The following is an 18,634-nucleotide window of genomic DNA, read 5'->3' as shown; positions in this document are numbered from 1 at the left end:
ATGGCTCTACCTAGAGGTGACTCACCTTCCCTCTGCTCACACTTCTTGTTAAAGCAAATCACACCATTATCCCAACTTCAAAAGAGATGGGAAAGTGTCATCCTACCAGATTTACAGAAAGGAGAAGCTGGGTATTTGTGAACAAACTCACTGCATATCAGGAATTTTTGTGATTTTTTTACAACAACAACAAACAACCTTTCATTATCCACATCCCTGGGTCCACTTTTAACTCCAAGTAGTGCTTCTGCTACTCTATTTTTATGGTCCTGAGGATGGGCCATCCCTCATATTCTGATCCCACTTTCAAATGAAATTTAATTTTGCCTTAAAACTGAATAAAAATACTTAATCCTTGAGAACAAGTTCCTCCCACTAAGCTATACTTGTTAAAAATAAAAGTAATAATGAGAATTTCCTTATTCTAGTTTCCTTTCTTCTTCCATTATGTACTTCTATTAAAGACCCAAACTAGGGATTAATAATGTGTTTTGCAAGAAGGACAATTCAAAAAATCTTCAAAGTAATTTGATTTTATTAAAATAAAATTTTGTGTTTTGGTTTTTATTCAAAATAAGGATGGTTGGGGCTGGAGGTATAGTTCAGTGATAGAGCAGTTACTTAGTTCAATAAAACAATGGATATACTTAAAATTATGATTACCTACTTTATTGAATGAAAAAAATGTGAAAAAGAAACTTGAACTGATTTTTGTTTATTTGTTTTGCAGTATTGGGAACCAAATCTAGGAGTGCATAATGGAGCTACATTCCCAGTTGCTGAGGATCATGCTAAAATTGCTCAGGCTGCCATCGAATTTGTGATCCTCCTGCTCAGCCTCTTGAGTTGCTGGGATTATAGGCATGTGACATCATGTCTGGCCACTCAGCATAATTTCATTGAGTTTTATTTAAGTTGTTAGGTGAGTTCATTTTTATTGATGAGTACTAGTCCATGGTATAGATTTATCATAATTTTAACCATTTTCCCATCAAGGATTTGGATAGTTTTTCCTTTGGAATTTCTTTTGATTTTTTTTTGGGGGGAGGGTACCATGGATTGAATTCAGGGGCAAGTGACCACTGAGCCCCATCCCCAGCCCTATTTTGTATTTTATTTAGAGACAGGATCTCACTGAGTTACTTAGCACCTTGCTTTTGCTGAGGCTGGCTTTGAACTCATGATCTTCTTGCCTCTGCCTCCTGAGCCGCTGGGATTAAAGGCGTGCGCCACAGCACCTGGCATGATTTGCTCTTAAAAGCTCATGTTTTGAAGGCTTAGTTTCAGCTAGTGGCACTATTGGGAAGTTGTGGAAATTTTAGGGGTGGGGGCCTAGTTGGAGGAAGTAGGTCACTGGGGGCATGCCTTTGAAGGGTGTGTGCTTTTAGAGGGTGTGTAGCTTTAGAGGCTGTGCTTTGTCCTTTACCCCTTCTGGTTCTCTCTTTGCTTCCTGGCCTCCAAGACATGAGTAGATTCCTCTGCTGTGTGCCCTCTACCACAGTGTACTACTTGGCTATGGTCTTTAAGGCAACAGGGCCAAGTGACCATGGACTGACACCTCTGAAACCTTGAGTCAAAATAAATCTTTCTTCATTTTATTTTTTATACTGGGGATTGAACCCAGAGGCCTTCTACCAGAGTTATACCCACCCTCAATCTTTTTAAATATTGAGATGGGGTCTTGCTAACTTGCCCAGGCTGGCCTTGAATTTATGATCTCTTGCCTCATTCTCCTGAGTCTCTGGGATTTCAGGTGTGTGCCACCATGCTCAGCTTTCCCCCTTTTAAATTGTTTATCTCAGGTATTTTGTCATAGTGATGGATGCTAACACAGGATTTTAATAAATAAAGTTGCTATGGACATTCCTGTATAACCGCCTATGTGAAAATAAGTCTTCATTCTCTGGGATAAATGCTCAAGGGTGCAATCGCTACTGAGTCTTATGGTTAAGTACATTTTCATTTTTCAAGATAACTGCCAAACTATTTTCCAGAGTGGCTGTATCATCCCTATAAACAATATATGTGAGATTCATTTTCAAGAAGGCATAACTAAAAACTAACTAAGAACTAAAAATCACAGAGATTTACTTCTAAATGTTCTCCTCTTCTCCTTCTCTTCCTTCTTCTTCATGTTTTGGTGGTACTGGAGATTGAACTACCAAACTGAGATATATTCCAACATTTTTTTTTTTTTGAGAGAGGGTCTTGCTAAATTGCCCAGGCTGGGTTCAAACTTGACATCTTCCTACCTCAGCCTCCTCAGTTGCTGAGATTACAAATATGTGCCACTGCTCTGGCTCACAAAAGTGTTTTAAATCTTGGAAAATCAGAGGAAAAATGATATATAATTAGCTTGCATTACATCTGTCTTTATCCCAACATGGTTGTAAAACATAATTTTTAATGGAAGAAGGTGCCTCTGATGTACTTTCTGACATCAAATACAATTCTCTATTTCTCTGACACAAAATTGGTGACCTAAATTCAGGGGTTCATACAGAGATGAGTCTCAGAGCTTGGTCCTACTAGACTACTCACCAGTTGCAGTCCAACCCATACTTCTGACTGATCAGTGATAAATTCAAGGGTTTCTGGGCTGGAGTGGTAGAGTACTTGCCCAGCATGCATAAGGCCCTGGGTTCGATCCCAAATATTGCTTAAAGAAAAAGAAAAGAGAAACAGATACTGAGACTCAAGGGTTCCTACAATTTTCTCCTCAGGTTTAATGATCCACTAGAACAACTCTAGAACAATTCACAAATCTCAGGAAATACTTGTGTATATAGTTTTATTATAAAAGATACAAAACAGGCAGGGCTTGGTGGTGCATACCCATAATGGCAACTATAAAGGTTGAATGAAGCAGGAGGGTTGCAAGTTCAAGACTGGCTTGCACTAGTTCAAAGCCAGCCTCAGCAAAAGTGAGGCCCTAAACAACTCAGTGAGACCCTGTCTCTAAATAAAATACAAAAATAGTTGCTTGGAATGTGGCTCAGTGGTCAAGTGCCCCTGAGTTCAATCCCTGGTGGTGGTTTATAACCTGTATTTTCAGTTTCCTTCTCTTCCTGGAGGTGGGGAGTAGATGAGTCTGAAGGTTCCTAACCTCTAATTTTTTTTTTGGCGGGGGTGGGGGGGGCAGCGGACAGGGGGGATGGAGGTGCAGGAGGGGGGTGACGGGGTGATGGGGGGGACACGACTGGGGATTGATCCTCCTGTCTCAACCTTCTGAGCTGCTGGGATTATAAAACGTGTCCCACTGGCCCACCTAACCTCTAATCTTATTTCTTTTTGCAGTACTGGGATTGAACCCAGGGCCTTGCACGTGCTTTGAAAGTACTTTATCACTGATTTATGTCCCTAGCTATTGTTTTCCCCATCAAGGATAGTAAAGTCTAGGCTGTCCTCAAATTTGTGATCCTCCTACCTCAGCCTCCCAAGTAGCTGGGATTATAGATGTGTAACAGGGTGCCCACCCTGACCCTCTAATTTTTGTGGTGACCATTTACCATCCAGAAGTTTTCTAGGGGCTCAATGAGGTGACCCTGAATCATCCCATTACCATAAACTTAAGTGTGATTGAAAGGGTCTTCTTATGAATAACAGACACTAATATGGGAGAATTACAAGTATTTCCTGAGCTGGGAACCAGGGACAAGATCAAATATATTGGGGCTGGGGATGTGGCTTAAGCGGTAGCGCGCTCGCCTGGCATGCGTGCGGCCCGGGTTCGATCCTCAGCACCACATACAAACAAAGATGTTGTGACCGCCGATAACTAAAAAATAAATATTAAAAAAATTCTCTCTCTCTCTCTCTTCCTCCCCCTCCCCCTCTCTCACTCTCTCTTAAAAAAAAAAAAATCAAATATATTTTTACTCTACCGCATGGGCCAAGGCAGCAAAAGTGTGGAGGGTTACAAAAGCCAATGTATAGGGTGGGGATGTAGTTTAGTGATAGATCACTCACCTAGCGCACGGGGCCCTAAATTCAATCCCCAGTACTGGAAAAAAAAAAAGTAATTATGTGGTCCTGTTGGTTGGACAGACTTTTTAGTTTCAATGTGTAAGATTATGACATCTTGAAATAGGGTGATGGTAGTGAAAATGCAGTAAAATGAACTAGCTGGCTTGGGATATGTTTTAGAGAACAATTCAGCTGGACTGGCTGAATTGGATGGATGGATATGGGAGGTAAAAGAGGAATCAGGAATGCTTTCCAAGGTGGATGCGGTGACACATGCCTGTAATTGCAGCAGCTCAGGAGGCTGAGATAGAGGATCATGAGTTCAAAGCCAGCCTTAGCAATTTAGTGAGGCCCTAAGCAACTTATTGAGACCCTGTCTCTGGGGATATGGTTCAGTGGTTAAGTGCCCCTAGGTTCAATCCCTGGGACAAAGAAAAAAAAAAAAAAGAATATTTTCCAGATTTTTGGCTTGAACAACTAAATGGATAATGGTGCCAATTTGTGAGACTACTGGGAAAGGTAGTAAGATGAGGGATAAAAATCTCTCTAATAAGTTTGAGGTGACTATGAGATAGGAAGTATAGATATTAAGTAGCCACTTACTTTTTTTTTTTTTTTGGCTGATAATGGAACCCATTCTTTGTGCTTGCTAGGCAAGTGCTCTACCATTGAACTACTTCCCAAGCCTCTCAAGTACATTTGTGAATCTAGGTTTTGGTGGGAAAGCCTAAGCAGGAGAGAGACATTTGAAAGTTATTATCTTATAGACTTAAAATCAAGGAGTTGAATGATATCAGTGGTGATAACATAATATAGAGGACTAAGGCTTGAACTCAGGACACTCTAGTGTTTCAAGATTTAGCCAAAAATGAGAAATTATATCCCATCTGATTCAAATGTATGATATGTCAAGATCATTGTACTGTCATGTGTAACTAATTAAAACAAATTAAAAAAAAAAAAAGATTTAGCCAACCAGGGCATAGTAGTAATACGGTTTTGAAATCCCAGTGACTAAGGAGGCTGAGACAGGAGCAGCACAAATTCAAGGCCAGGCTGAGCACTTTAGTGAGAACCTGTCTCAAAATTAAAAAACAAACAAACCCCAAAAAACTGGGGACGTAGCTAAGGGGTAGAACACTAGCTAGCATGTACATGACTCTGGTTTCAATTCCTAGTACTGAACAACAACAACAAACAGAGTGAAAGAAAAGAATTTTATCTAAGAAGGAAAAAAATCAGCAAAGGATATTGAGCCTAGTGAGGGGATAGGAATATCAGGACAGTGGGATATGGAGGAAAGTTCAGGGGAAAAACTGTTTCAAGAGAAAGGAAGCATATCAACTCTTAGCAGTTCCCTGAGGTCAGTTTAGATAAGACTAAATAATTGATAATTGACTTTGGAAACGTGGAGATGATTAGTAATCTTGTAAGTGATCATGATGATGGGAGCCAAAGCTGGATCAGACTAGGTTGAAAGATGAAAGTGAAGTGAGAACAAGTACTGTAGAGAGATTAAAAACTTTTTTTGAGAAGTCATACACTGAAGAGTGAAATGGAGAAGCTGCTGGAGGCAATTTTATAGTCAAGGAAGGTTTATTTTAGGAATTTCAGTATGTTTATATGCTGATGAGAGTGATCCAATTGGGAGAAAAAAAAAGAAAAAACTAATGATACTGAAGGGCAAAGTAATTGTAGGAGTAAAATCTTTAGGAATGTGGGAGTGAAAGGAATCCAGGTCACTGGTGGAAGGCCTGGTCTTCTTGATGCAGGGACATTCTATAGTAATACAAATGATACTATGCAGATAAGAGTAGTTTTGACGATAAGGGAATTCATGTCTCTTATCTTTCATTTTTTCCCATGAGATATGAGGTAAAGTTGGCCAATAGAAAATAGGGGTTGGATAGGAAGTATAGGACGCTTTTAGTAGAAAAGAAAAGGTATGAAATCTTTCATTGTCTTTGGAATAGCAGTGTAGCAGAGGATTAAGCACACCTCCTCTTACACCTTTTTTCTTCCTCTTACTGGACTTTTTGCTCCTTTCTGCCATTCATCACCCTTTGCTACTGTATCTTTATTAGTTAACTTGTCTGTTCCCCCATTAGAGAATGATAGGAGGGCAGGGATCTTGTCTAATTTCCCACTGCAGAGGACCAGCAGATAGTCGCTAAATAAATACTTGTTGAAAACAAAGAGTTAATGAATGGACATCTTCGGAATTTTGTCTTAGGCCACCCCTGTTAAGCAGTACTTGTTTGGGCAAGTCACTTTTCCTGAGTTTTCATTTCGGAATATTTACCATGGAAGAACAATCTCTTCTTTGCTTATCTCACCGCGTTATGAGGAGGATCTGAGCCAACAAGTCCAGAAATGCTTCAAGTGCTCCTTAAACTTAACGGAGTGTTACTTTTGGCCCACGCATAACCTCGCAGGTAGCAGGTGCTGAAAATGCCTTGCTGGTTGGGGGAGGGGTCATTATTGTTTCTACGACAGTAGGCATGGAAGCTTGGCCAAAGGGTTCCGCCGATCCCGAGGGGCGGGGCTCAGGCCAGCGTCCCTCTAGCTCGGTCTCTTCCCTGGAGGCCCCTGCAGAGCGAGAATGGGGGCGGGGAGGCCGAGGAGAGAGTAACTGTCAAACCTCGCCGCTTGGCGCCATTATTTAAATAGTACGTGCTTGTCTCGCTGCGGTACGTGCCTGGGGCGGGGCTCTGAGCGCCCGGCGCGGGGCGGAGGCCGGGGGCGGGTCGGGGAGGCAGAGGGGCGGGTCGGGGCGGGGCCAGGCCGGCCAGAGGGGAGGGTCTAGCGGCGGCCCCCGGAGAGGCTCACTGCGCTTGCGCTGACAGACGCAAGATGGCGGACAGTGCGGAACTAAAGGTAAAGCGCAGCTCGAATTCACTTCTAATATTCGGCCGCGGAGACGGCGCCGCTGGTGCTGGGGGGGATGGGTCCGACCCTGGGGGGCCGCTCGGGCCTGGCTCCACCAGGGTCTGGAGTTGTAGGGAGGAGAGGCTCGCCCGGCCCCAGCAGAGGGGGCCTGGCTGCGGCGGGCCGCGGGCCCCGGGTGCCTCGGGGGCGCTGACGGGTCGTCCCCGGCGTGTTATTGTTGTGGGCGCCTCTGGCGGGGGTGGCGGGGGAAGAGAGAGCGGGTCGGGAGGTAGGGGCTGCGACTGTCTCCTCGGCTCGGGCTTCTCACCTTGCAGCCCGCCTCCCCGCCCCCCATGGGGGGCTGGGGGCAGGGTGTTCTCGTAGGGGGGGATTGGGAAAGCTCCCCGCCGCCGCTTCCTCTTCCTCCTTTGCAGTCCCGGGCTCCTGTCAGGCGCTCTTCTTAGACCCCCGGGAACTTGGCTCCGGCTGCCCCGCCCCTCCGTGGATTCCCTGGCGCCCCCGCCCCGGACTTGCCTCTCCCGGCTGCCCGCCTGTCAGGAGGCGCTGGGTTGCCCCGCTAGTGGGAAGCGCGGTCCTGGGGCCACGGGGTGGGGAGGTGGGGGAGAAGCTCCGGTAAAGTTTAGCGAACCTCGGGCCTGCGTTGGGGTTCGGCTGAGGGGTGGCGGGGGAGTCTGCCTGGGTGGGACGTTACTCTTTCTCTTTGATTCCGGACCACCGGGGAGTGGGGAGAAACCCCCTCGATGAGTGTGTATTTGAAAGGAGTAGTGGGTGGTGGGATGCAGCTCCTCTCTCCCTTTTCTTGCTTTGACTGGCGTGGAGGGTGAGAGGAGCCTTTGGGGGTCTCTGCACACACCATGATGGCGATGCTATAGCTGATGGAGGTGAATGGTTCGTGTTTATATCCCCCCGTTGCCTTTTGTTTGTAGGGACATCTTGCTGGCCATGTTGATTTGAACGAAATTCTCCCCCCCTCATCCTACTTCAACCCCCAATAAATAGAACGTTCCTCCGTTCCTCTCAACTGTACCAATTACTCACGCCTCGCGAAATTAGATGAAAGGGTGCCCCCTTTCCCCCGCTTTTTCTCCCACCCCAATCTTTACCTGATGATGGCTTCTTTACCGAAGCAGATATACCACTACACAAGCAGTTGGGGGAGGGGGTGGAACCCTTATGATTGGATTGTGACAAATGGGGCTCCGCTTGAATAATTTTGGTTTAGTAGCAGGCAGTTCTTAACTAACGCGTATTATTTCGAGGCTCTGAACGCGATATTCCCTTCTCTGTGGCTTCCTGTGTGTGAACCGAGCAGCTGGTTATATCACAGCCCAGAGAATTGACATCTCGGTCAGAGTGGAGATTGGGATATACGATTGTAAATCCTTGGGGATATTTGTAAATTCTTTTTATAGTTAATAAAAATCACTTATTTTTTTCTCCGTTGTGATGAAACAACTTGTAAAACACCAAACACCTGGTTCGTTTCTGGAGAGTTTTTCTGTGGAAAAGCCTCATTGAAAGATCGTTTTCCCTAATAACTTGGGAGCATTAACATTGTGAGATTTGTATATTTGTATATTGGCTTTGAGTGCCATTCTTTTAAAATTTACTTCTAATTACACTTTTAAGGCAGAGAAGAACTGGAATGGATGATTTCTTTTTCCTTTCAGTTTTGACTTGAAAGGATAAAGCCTCAGGAATTTGACTATTTGGAGATAATTAACCCTTGAAATGAAAAAGTACACAACTTCAAGATATGCGTTTTCTATAGTTTCCCAAAATAGTCACTATGTTGCTGTGATCCTTGCCTTCTAATATTTATTTTGTTAGCAGTCCTTTTGAAATAGCTTATCAGTTCTATTATACATGGACCATAGAGTAAAACTGAAAAGCTTGTGGGGGCTATATTGTGACTCTTGATGATGTCCGAAGAAACTAGTATGGAAGGCACATGCTGGGAGATTTACTTCTTTGTTCTTTCTCATTTTAAGAAAGTGCCTTTGAGGATAGATGAGATCCCTGGTGTGAGTCTTGTTAGGTAAAGTTTTCTCTTTACAAAAATGAGTCCATATCAGATGAACACTAAATACTTGGGGAAATGTTATTTATCTAAAATTGGTGTCCTTTTTTTGCTGTCTCCAAAATCATCTTGAGTTTTTCCAGAGGAGTTTTCAACTTTTATGTTCCTGTTTTATAATTTTATAAATTATAATAACTGTTTTGACATGTTTGTATGTCATTGTGTGTGCCTGAGACCTTGAGGAGCTGTGATGAATTACTTAACTGGTGATAAGCTGTGTTAAAAATTTTGCTAATGCTTCATTATGGTTAAATTTACTGTTCTTTTTTTGGGAGTGGGGGAGGTAATCTCAGGAGCCAACTATAGTTATTTAAGAATGTGCACATATAATTTTTTGTGTAGTCAAGTTTGGAAGATACTCCTTTTGGAAATATATTTGCAGGGTTTTTTGTTTGTGATTTTTGCAGGTAAATAACATGCACCCTAAAAAAGTAGAAAAAAATCAAAGTAAGAATTAAGAAAAACAGGGCGTGGGTTGTGGCTCAGTGGTAGAGCACTTGCCTAGCATAGGTGAGGCACTGGGTTCGATCCCCAGCACCACATAAACAAACAAAGGTATTGTGTCCATCTATAACTAAAAAAAAAGAAAAAAGAAAAACCTAGATTAGAAAAAATCTAAATGGAAATACAGTACTTTCAACTGAGAGGCTTTTGATAAATACAGTGACTTTTTTGTTATCCTAGTTCACAGTCCTCATTTAATTTTGCTGTGGATTGTGTTTATAATTATTTTCCACATGGCCCTTTTAGTGAATCCTTTCAAATCTATAAGGAATCTGCAAAGATCTAGATGGGAAAAACAGATCTGTATCCCCTGTAGGAATAGTGCAAGCTGCAACACTTCAAGGTACTGCCAATAAAAATTATATTGTGAGTCATACATATCAAAATGAGTACTCTGTGCACATTTGTTTATGAAAAGTTTAATTTTTCATTAAGGATCTACCCATAAAAGACTTTTGTGAGAATACGGAGAGTGAATATTTTATTGTCTTTACCAACTTAAAAGTGGGAGGGTGTGATAGCCAGGTGATGTTGATAGTTAATAATCTGACAGCTTCTTGTAGCTCCTCTTAAAAGTACTTTTTTTTAACAACTGTTTTCTGAATTAAAACTTAAACCAAGTTTTACTGCTATTTTAACACAGAGGAACTGTAGGAGGGAAGATGTTAATCATCATTTTAGTGGAGTAAATAATGAAATTCAATGGGAAGAAAAACCATACTTTTAAAAGTATTTACTTTATAAGCATGTAATTAGATTCTGTTGTCATGTTTTGCCTCTTTGTTTTCAAGAAATAACCACTTAGTTTTGATCTTTGTGGTGTAATTTGTCTGCTTTTTTTTTTTTTTTTTTTTTTTTACAAATAGAGGCAAGTAGATCAGACAATTTATTCGTAGATTTCATTTTAATCTCCATAACTTGCTTTTGACAAGTGCCACATTTAGATGACTTTTGTTTTATGTCACTAATTTTGTGAACAGTATTTAAAAGCAGTTTATAAAGCACTTTAGTTTTTAAGTATTTCATGTAATTGTTTGAAATACTGCTTTCTTTTCCTCTGTGGTTTTCTCCTGGGTGATTGCATTGTCTTTCTCTTCAAAGAGTGTCTTGTAATCCCTGTTGATTGTAGTGGTGCTTAGTGTCGAGTCCATAGCTGATTAACCTTGGGTTTCTCCTGGTGAACTCCATCAACATGCTGCTCCAGGCTTCTTGCTGAGGCTTTTGAGTTCAGTGTAATTTGTACTCTTTCTTGCTGGTAACTAGGGATAAGAAAATAAATGGCTCATGGTCGTAGTGGGAACTGGGAAGAAATACCTAAGTCTTAGAAAAACTTAATGTTTATGATGAGATGTAGCCTTTAAAAACAACAGCAACAAAAAAACCCTGGTTTATTACTTCATGAAATTGATTGTTGTGTTTTCTGAAGTTTTTGGCTCTGCCATTAAGCATCTTTTTTTTAAATGTTTGAATAATATCTTACTTAAATGGTACTTTTTAGTTCATAATGTGTCACATTATCTCTGATCTTTCCAACAGTTCTTTTAGATAGGAAAGGCAAGTAATAACTTCTTTTTATAGATAAAGTGGGTCTAAAAAGGGTAAGTGACTAATGCAAGGTCATACTGATAAAAGTGACAGAGATTTGAACCTAGGTTTTGTAGTTTCAGAACTCTTTTGTAGGCCTCCTTAAAGGTGGCAAGACTGTCCTGGAGTCCTCTAGAATACCTAGTTCATAAAGAATTCTAGTTATGGTATTGTTAATGTTTTCCCTTTTGCTCTTATGTCACAGTATTTTTGGCTATTCCTTAGGCTTTGGCAGCTTTCTTGTAAAAAGTTTGGAGTTTGTTAGTTGAAATCATATGTATTAATTTTTTAAAATATTTATTTTTTAGTTTTCGGTGGACAAAACATCTTTATTTTTTATTTTTATGTGGTGCTGAGGATCGAACCCAGCGCCCCGGGCATGCCAGGCGAGCGCATTACCATTGAGCCACATCCCCAGCCCTATGTGTTAATTTTTTTTAATATATTTTTTTTTAGCTGTAAGAGGACACAATACTTTATTATTTTATGTAGTGTTGAGGATCGAACCCACAGCCTCACACGTGCTAGGCAAGCGCTCTACTGCTGAGATACAACCCCAGCCCATATGTATTTTCAAAAAAATTTATTGCAGAATATCATAATACCTTTATTTTTATGTGGTGCTGAGGATTGAACCCAGTGCCTATCACGAGCTAGGCTCATGGTTGTAGTGGGAACTGGGAAGAAATATCTACCTCTACCACTGAGGTACAAACCCCAGTCCAGCATGTTAATTTTTGCAAATACTGTTTTGCTGGGGAAAATTTCAGAGAATACTGAAAAGTAAGCAGAAAAATAACACCTGTAATTTCAGCACTCAGAAATATTATGGTTAACATCTGAGTATCTATTCATTTACACTTTCTATGACTGTAAGTGTATATATATTCATCACAGAAAGAGATCACAATATTTTTTATTTGTAATCTGTTATTTTCATGGCTGCCTTTCCAGGTTAGTATTAGTCTGTATAATCATTTGAAAGGTTACATTATATTATACTCAATTAGTCTCTATCATGAGACAGATTATTTATATATTTTTGCTATTTTGGGAGGAATGCTAGGGAATGAACTCGGGGGCATCTTACGTATTAAGCACATGCTGTACCACTGAGCTACACCCCCAAACCTTTGTTTGCTATTTTGAACAATGTCTTGACAAATGGCCTTGTACAAAACTTTGCACATGTTTTATATTTATATGACAGACTTTTTTTTTGCTTCTGGAGAGCAATACAAATGGTTTTCTGATTCAAGTGTTGTAAGTGAAGTAAACTAATAATTCTTAGTTCATTAATTGTTTTACCTTTATTCTTTTTTTCTTCTTATTTTATTTATTTATTTTTTTGTATTGGAGATTGAACCAGGGGTGCTTTACCACTGAGTTACATTCCCAGTGCTTTTTATTTTTTATTTTGAGGTAGGGTTTCACTATGTTGCTCAGGCTGGCCTGGAATTTTGAATCCTCCTTCCTTAGCCTCCCTAGTCGCTCAGACTACAGGTGTGTGCCATCACGCCTGATTTATTGTTTCTTTTCGATAGTATATCAGATAAGATTAAAAGTTGGCAGAGATGTTTTACAAAATGTTAGCAAACATTTCTTCTGAATCAGAACATTTGATAAAATATGAAATAGATCATAAAGTAATGTGTATAATTTTATTTCAAGTATGTTTTTGGAAATAATAACAATAATCAAATATGGCAAGTTTTGGTGCCTTGTTTAGATGCTTATCAGTTTTTAACTGGCATTTAAAAACTACTGAACATTAGAGAAAGTGGCAATGAGAATTTGCTCTACTCATATTTTTTTAATCTCATAGCAGTGTTGCCATGGTATTAAATTGGTAGGTAGCATTGTTTTGAGGAGATGTTATAGAAAGGTTATATAGGCAATGAAAATGGTATTGTGGAAGGATGGTTGATGAAATTAAGGATGTGAAAATGCCCATTCTCTAAATTCAAATTGTCAGAATTTGGTATTCAGTTAAATCTGCATTTATTTAACCAATTTTACCATTAAGATTAAAAAAAAAAAAACTTCAGTAGAGAAGTTTTAAAGTACTTAGTTGTATTTTACCATTAATTCAGAAGTACAATATACAGTTTTTTTACCCAATATACAATTTTTTGACTTCCAGATGGTGGGAAAGTGATACACAGCTAATAGAAACTATACTTCATATTTTGAATTTTGATCTTTTTCTGGGCTAACAGTATGTGATATGGGGAGAGGCAGCGAACCACAGCTCCTAGTCAGCCCACCTGTATAAGTGGTTAAGGGTGAATCCAATATCCTAGAGTATACTGTGTTGCCAAACTATGATGTTTGGCAAGTTAGGTGTAATAAATGTAGTTTTGATTTAAGATATTTCCACCTCGATTTAAGGAGATCCTATCTCAAAATAAAGCTAAATAAAAAAGGGCTGTGGATGTGGTTCAGTGGTTAATTAAGTGCTTCTTGTTTCAATCCCTGATACCCCTCCCCCTAAAAAAAAAAAAAAAGACATTTTCACCGTATGTTAGGTTTATCAGGAGGTAACTCCACTGTAAGTCAAGGAGTATCTGTTGTTTTAATTACCATTGTACCTTTTGCTATTCTTGTGGTGCATGCCCATATTTCCAGCCCTATAATCCCAGCGGCTGGGAGGCTGAGGCAGGAGGATCCTGAGTTAAAAGCCAACCTCAGCAGTTTAGCGAGGTCCTAACCAACTTAATGAGACCCTGTCTAATAAAACATAGAAAGGGCTAGGGATGTGGCTCAGTGGGTAAGTGCCCTTGGGTTCAATTCCTAGTATGATAAAAGAAAAAACTGAGGAACTCCTGTTGGTTTTGATTCCCTCTGCTCTTTTTTTTCCTCTGATTCTCTCTAGGTTTCAGTGGTGTCACAAAAGATAATGGCCTAGAAACTTGCCCTCTGAATTTTCTGGCAAGCCTTCTTTATTCTTTATCATGAATTTCTAAAATTCATCAAAATGAATAAACTATCTTTTTTCCTTTTCTGTTCTTAGATGAAGCAAACAAAACAAACAACCCTTTTGAACATGAATTAGTAATTGAAACACCATAATCTCACAGTACTGTTTGTAAGTGTTCCTGTTTTTGAAAACTTCATCACTTCCTTACCTTTCCTGCTATTCTTTGCTTTCAGTTTCTGCCCTTTGGTTGCTATGTTAGTTTTACCCTTCTTTTGTTTGTTATGCCTGTCTGTAAAAACTTTCAGTGGCTTTCCATCAAAAAAAAAAAAAAAAAGGAAAGTCTTAGTTCTCAGCCTGGTATTCAAGATTTTCTACTGTCTGACCCCAGTCCACTTTGTGTATATCGTCTCCTCAGCTGTGTAGCAGAAGTCCTTAACTTAAAACTTTGCTTCTTTCTGTTGGCTATAGTGTTATGGTTTGACACCAATCTATTCTTTTCCATCTCTACCCTCTGGACGTAGTAGGTGTCTAATATCAAATAAATAAATTATGTTCAAGATTTATTTGTCAGGAATGGGGCTAATGCTCTTATCTATGTGAAATATTCCTAGAGTCATATCTTCACTCTTTTTTCAGGCTGTTTCTTAGTTAATTTGAATAACATTAAATTCAGGATAGTTTATGAAGGACTTTTGAAGGATATTTTAGATTTACCTTTTACATTCCTTTATGTTTTGTAGATAATAAGTGAATATATTTCTCATTGTAATGGTATAGCAGTAAATAGAGTAAAATTTGAAAGACTTTATCATCTTCATTCCCCTTAGAGGCAACCACATTGGTATGTATTTGTCTATTCCTCTTTAGGTGGATGGGGAAGCATAATAAACAGCTTTATTGGGGTATATTCTTGTTGCCATACAGTTCACATTTAAAAGTGTACACTTAAATGAGTTTTGATATACTCACAAAGTTGTACAGCCATTATCATAATCAGTTTCAGACTTTTTTCTTATTTCAAAAAGTAAGGCAGGAGGATTGTGAGTTCAAAGCCAGCTTCAGCAACTTAGACCTTAAGCAACTCAGCAAGACCCCGTCTCTAAATAAAATATGAAAAAGGGCTGGAGATGTTCTCAGTGGTTAAGCGGCCCTGGATTCACTCCCCCTTCACTCCCGCTTCTCCCCCTGTTTCTTCTGTTTCCCCATCTTCCTTCACCCCCAACCCTAGGCATCTGCTAAGCTGTTGTTTTGTCTCAATAGATTTTTCTGCTTTTATATTTTTCTACAAATGAAATCATATAATATGTGGCTTTTTGTGTTTGGCCTTCTATTTTTTTCCTCTGCATGGGCATTTAAATGTGTATATTTTTATAATATTTATAATTTATTGTATAACATCAGAATAAAACTGGGATCATTGAAGGAACTCTTATTTGTACATGCCACATAAATATCTTCTAAAAACATAAATGGGATCATACTATACAATTTATTCCTACAGTTTACTTTTTTTACTCTATAGTGAATGTTGAAGATCTTTCCATGACATGTCCAAAAAATGAGATGGTTTTATTTTATTTTTTTTCCTGGGTACTGGGGATTAAACTCAGGGGTACTTGGCCGCTGAGTCACATCCCCAGCCCTTTTTTGTATTTTATTTAGAGACAGGGTCTCACTGAGTTGCTTAGGACCTTGCTAAATTGCTGAGGCTGGCTTTGAACTTGCAATCCTCCTGCCTCAACCTTGAGTCACTGGGATTACAGGTGTTTGTCACTGTGCCCAGCTGGTTTTATTCTTTTTAACACTGCAGAATATTTTATATGTATGGTTATACAGATTTATTTACTGAAATGTCAATATATATGATTGACAGTTCTTGATGGAGTGGGGTTGTAGCTCATCGGTGGAGCACTTGCCTATCATGTGGGAGGCTCTGGTCTCAATGTCCAGCAGTATGCCCCCCCCCCCCCCAAAAAAAAGTTTTTTTAAGAACTCATTTAATGGTTTTTCTATACTGATTTTCTTTTTTTTTTTTTGGTTCCAGGGATTGAACCAGGGGCACTTAACCCTGAGTCACATGTGCAGCCCTTTTTATATTTTTTATTTAGAGACAAAGTCTAAATTAAAAAGCTATGTTGCTTAGGGCCTTGCTAAATTGCTGAAGGTGGCTTTGAACTCTTGATCCTCCTGCCTTAGCCTCCCCAGCAGCTAGGATTACAGGGGAGTACAACCGTGCTGGGCTGCTATACTGATTTAAAAAAACAAAAAACAATTTTTTTTCCCTCCAGTACTGGGGATTGATCCCAGGGGCCTTGTGCAGGGCCCCACTGAGCTACATCCCAGCCCTTGATTTTTATTTTTTTTATTTTTTCGATGCTGGGGATTAAACCCAAGGCATTATCTATACTAAGCACGTGCTTTACCACTGAGCTATAACCCCTCTCTACCACATTTAATGTAACCTGTACAGTATTAATGTTGGAGATTCACTTAAAAATATATATGAAAAACATAAGAGGTAAGGATTGTTTGGCTTGAGGAGAAATGAAATTGTAGGTTCTTTATGGGATTCTGGAGTGCACCACCAAAGCAGTTTGGGTTTCTGAATGTGAGCAAGCCTGTTTTTAGTTTCATGGAGTAGAGCTTAAAACAGAATTTAACATGCTACCTTGTGCTTTATGGTGAATTTTAAAGCCTTTTCTTAAAAATAAGACATGCAGGTCTAACTTTAAAGATGAGGAAAATTTCAGAGTATGTATGTATTCACTATTTTCCTTTTAAAAAAATTCAAAATATCCCTTTGAAGAGTAATTTTTCATTTTTGAGATATTTATAATTTTTCTCTTCATTGACACAATAAGTGTAAATGTGGGGTAAACCTTTCCCTCATATTTTAAAATTATCATTCTGGTGTATAAGCTTTTATAAGTTACCCAAAGAAAGGTGCCTAGCTCAGAACATGGCTTATAGTATGTATTTGATAATTGATTATTAAGAAGTTTCTGTCACAATTATGTCATTCATTTATATTTTTGAGTGCCTGTTATGTATGAGGTGCTAAGCTGTTGGTGGTTTGAAGTATATTGCCACACAGGTATGGATAGTTATTGAAACACTTGTAATGGAATATTTATTAAAAATTGTCTTTTAAAAGGTGATATAAGTAATGCATCAGTTGTTAGAGTGGTATCTCAAGGTTTGTTTCTCAAATCTCTAGTGGTTCACCAGACTCTGGGGGTCCTTGAGGTCAAAACTATTTTAATACTAATAGTAAGGCATTATTTGCTATATTGACATTTGCAAAATCAATAGTGGGCAAAACAACTGGTTACTTAGCATGAAGTAAGGTAGGGGTATTGAATTGTACTAATAGTTGTGTTCTCTATTAGCAGATACTTGGAATTAAAAAATAAATGCCTTTTACATTTAATGTCCTTGATGAGGCAGTGAAACATTGATTTTGTTGTATCTGAATTCTTGAGTAAGTTTTAAATTGTATTCTATATGATGACATCAGAAGTACCCTGTAAAGCACTTTTATTGAATACCAAATCTGATGGTTTGCTCAGGGAAAAGACTTGTGCAGTTGTTTGACTTGCAAGCTAAACTAGCTGCTTTTTTAATGGAATACATTTTTACTTGAAATAATTGCTGGCAAAGTATAGTTATATAGACTTGGATTTGGCATACATTTTCTCAAAAAAAAAAAAAAAAAAAAGTCCTGTCATTACAAGGGACTGTAATGACAGGGGAGAACATCTGACAATATTTGTTGCTAATGATACAATTTAAGCTTTCAAGTAAAAATAGAATTTTGAAAAACTTGTATTTGACACTGTGAGCTTGACAGTTTCCAATATTTGACTTTTTGATAAGATCATTGTGATAGTAATGAATGTGTTATGTTAAAGAAGTATAATGAGCCATGCCTGTAATCCCAGTGACTGTGGAGGCTGAGGCAGGAGGATTGCAAGTCCAGCCTCAGGAATTTAGCAAGGTCCTAAGTAACTTAGTTAGATAGACCCTGGCTCAAAATAAAAATAAAAAGGGCTGGGGACATAGCTCAGTTGTAAAGTACCCCTGGGTTCAATCCTTAGTATCAGTGAATTTAATCAATAAAAATAGAGTATTTTAATAAAAATACAACATTTTGCTCCTAACTATGGAACTTTGAGGCTGAGGTTTCTTCATATTAAACAACTTAATACAGTAGATTGTGGAAATGGATATGAAAATCAGACTGTTTTTATTAAGCTAGACATCAGAGAGCTTTGCAAAAATATAAAACAATCTTCTCCCTAATTTTTTGAAAATAGATTTAAAATTTTTAAAATTTGAATTCATTTGGAGGGGGATCCTGGGGATTGAATCCAGGACTGCTGTGCTCTACCACTGATCTGTATCCCCAGCCCTTTTTATTTTTTGTTTTGAGACAGGGTCTCAGTAAATTGAAAGGCTGGCTTTGGACTTGCAATCATCTTGCCTCATCTTCCCAATTTGCTGGATTACAGGTATGTGTCACTGCACCTGGCTGAAAATAGTCTTTTTTGTGTGTGTGGTGTTGGGGATCTAACCCAGAGCCTCAGGCATACTAGGCATAGCATTGTACCATTGAAAATTGTTTTTTTAGATATACATGACAGTAGAGTGTATTTTGACATATTATACACACATGGAGTATAACAGTAGGA

At 39.1% G+C, this 18,634-nt stretch overlaps 1 protein-coding gene across 2 annotated transcripts in view; it reads left to right on the top strand.

Annotated features, from left to right (window-relative positions):
• Window positions 1–6,752: 6,752 nt before the first annotated feature.
• Pias1 (protein inhibitor of activated STAT 1) overlaps window positions 6,753–18,634 on the top strand; it is a 130,712-nt gene continuing 118,830 nt past the window's right edge. Inside the window, exons 1-2 of one of the 2 annotated variants that reach the window (XM_058573315.1) lie at window positions 6,812–6,843; window positions 18,380–18,454. In XM_058573315.1, the coding sequence (XP_058429298.1) occupies window positions 6,820–6,843; window positions 18,380–18,454 (99 nt within the window). In that variant the 5' untranslated portion in view covers window positions 6,812–6,819. Of the gene's footprint in view, window positions 6,844–18,379; window positions 18,455–18,634 lie in introns of both variants that reach the window. The other variant, XM_046426536.2, reaches the window with a different exon arrangement.

Source organism: Marmota monax, unplaced genomic scaffold (genome assembly GCF_021218885.2).
Source record: "Marmota monax isolate L192 unplaced genomic scaffold, Marmota_monax_Labrador192_F-V1.1 WCK01_AAM20220418_F8-fsc00078, whole genome shotgun sequence".
Taxonomy (NCBI): Eukaryota; Metazoa; Chordata; class Mammalia; order Rodentia; family Sciuridae; genus Marmota; species Marmota monax.
The sequence above is the reverse complement of the archived record's forward strand: the minus strand, read 5'-3'. Positions and strand labels throughout refer to the sequence as shown.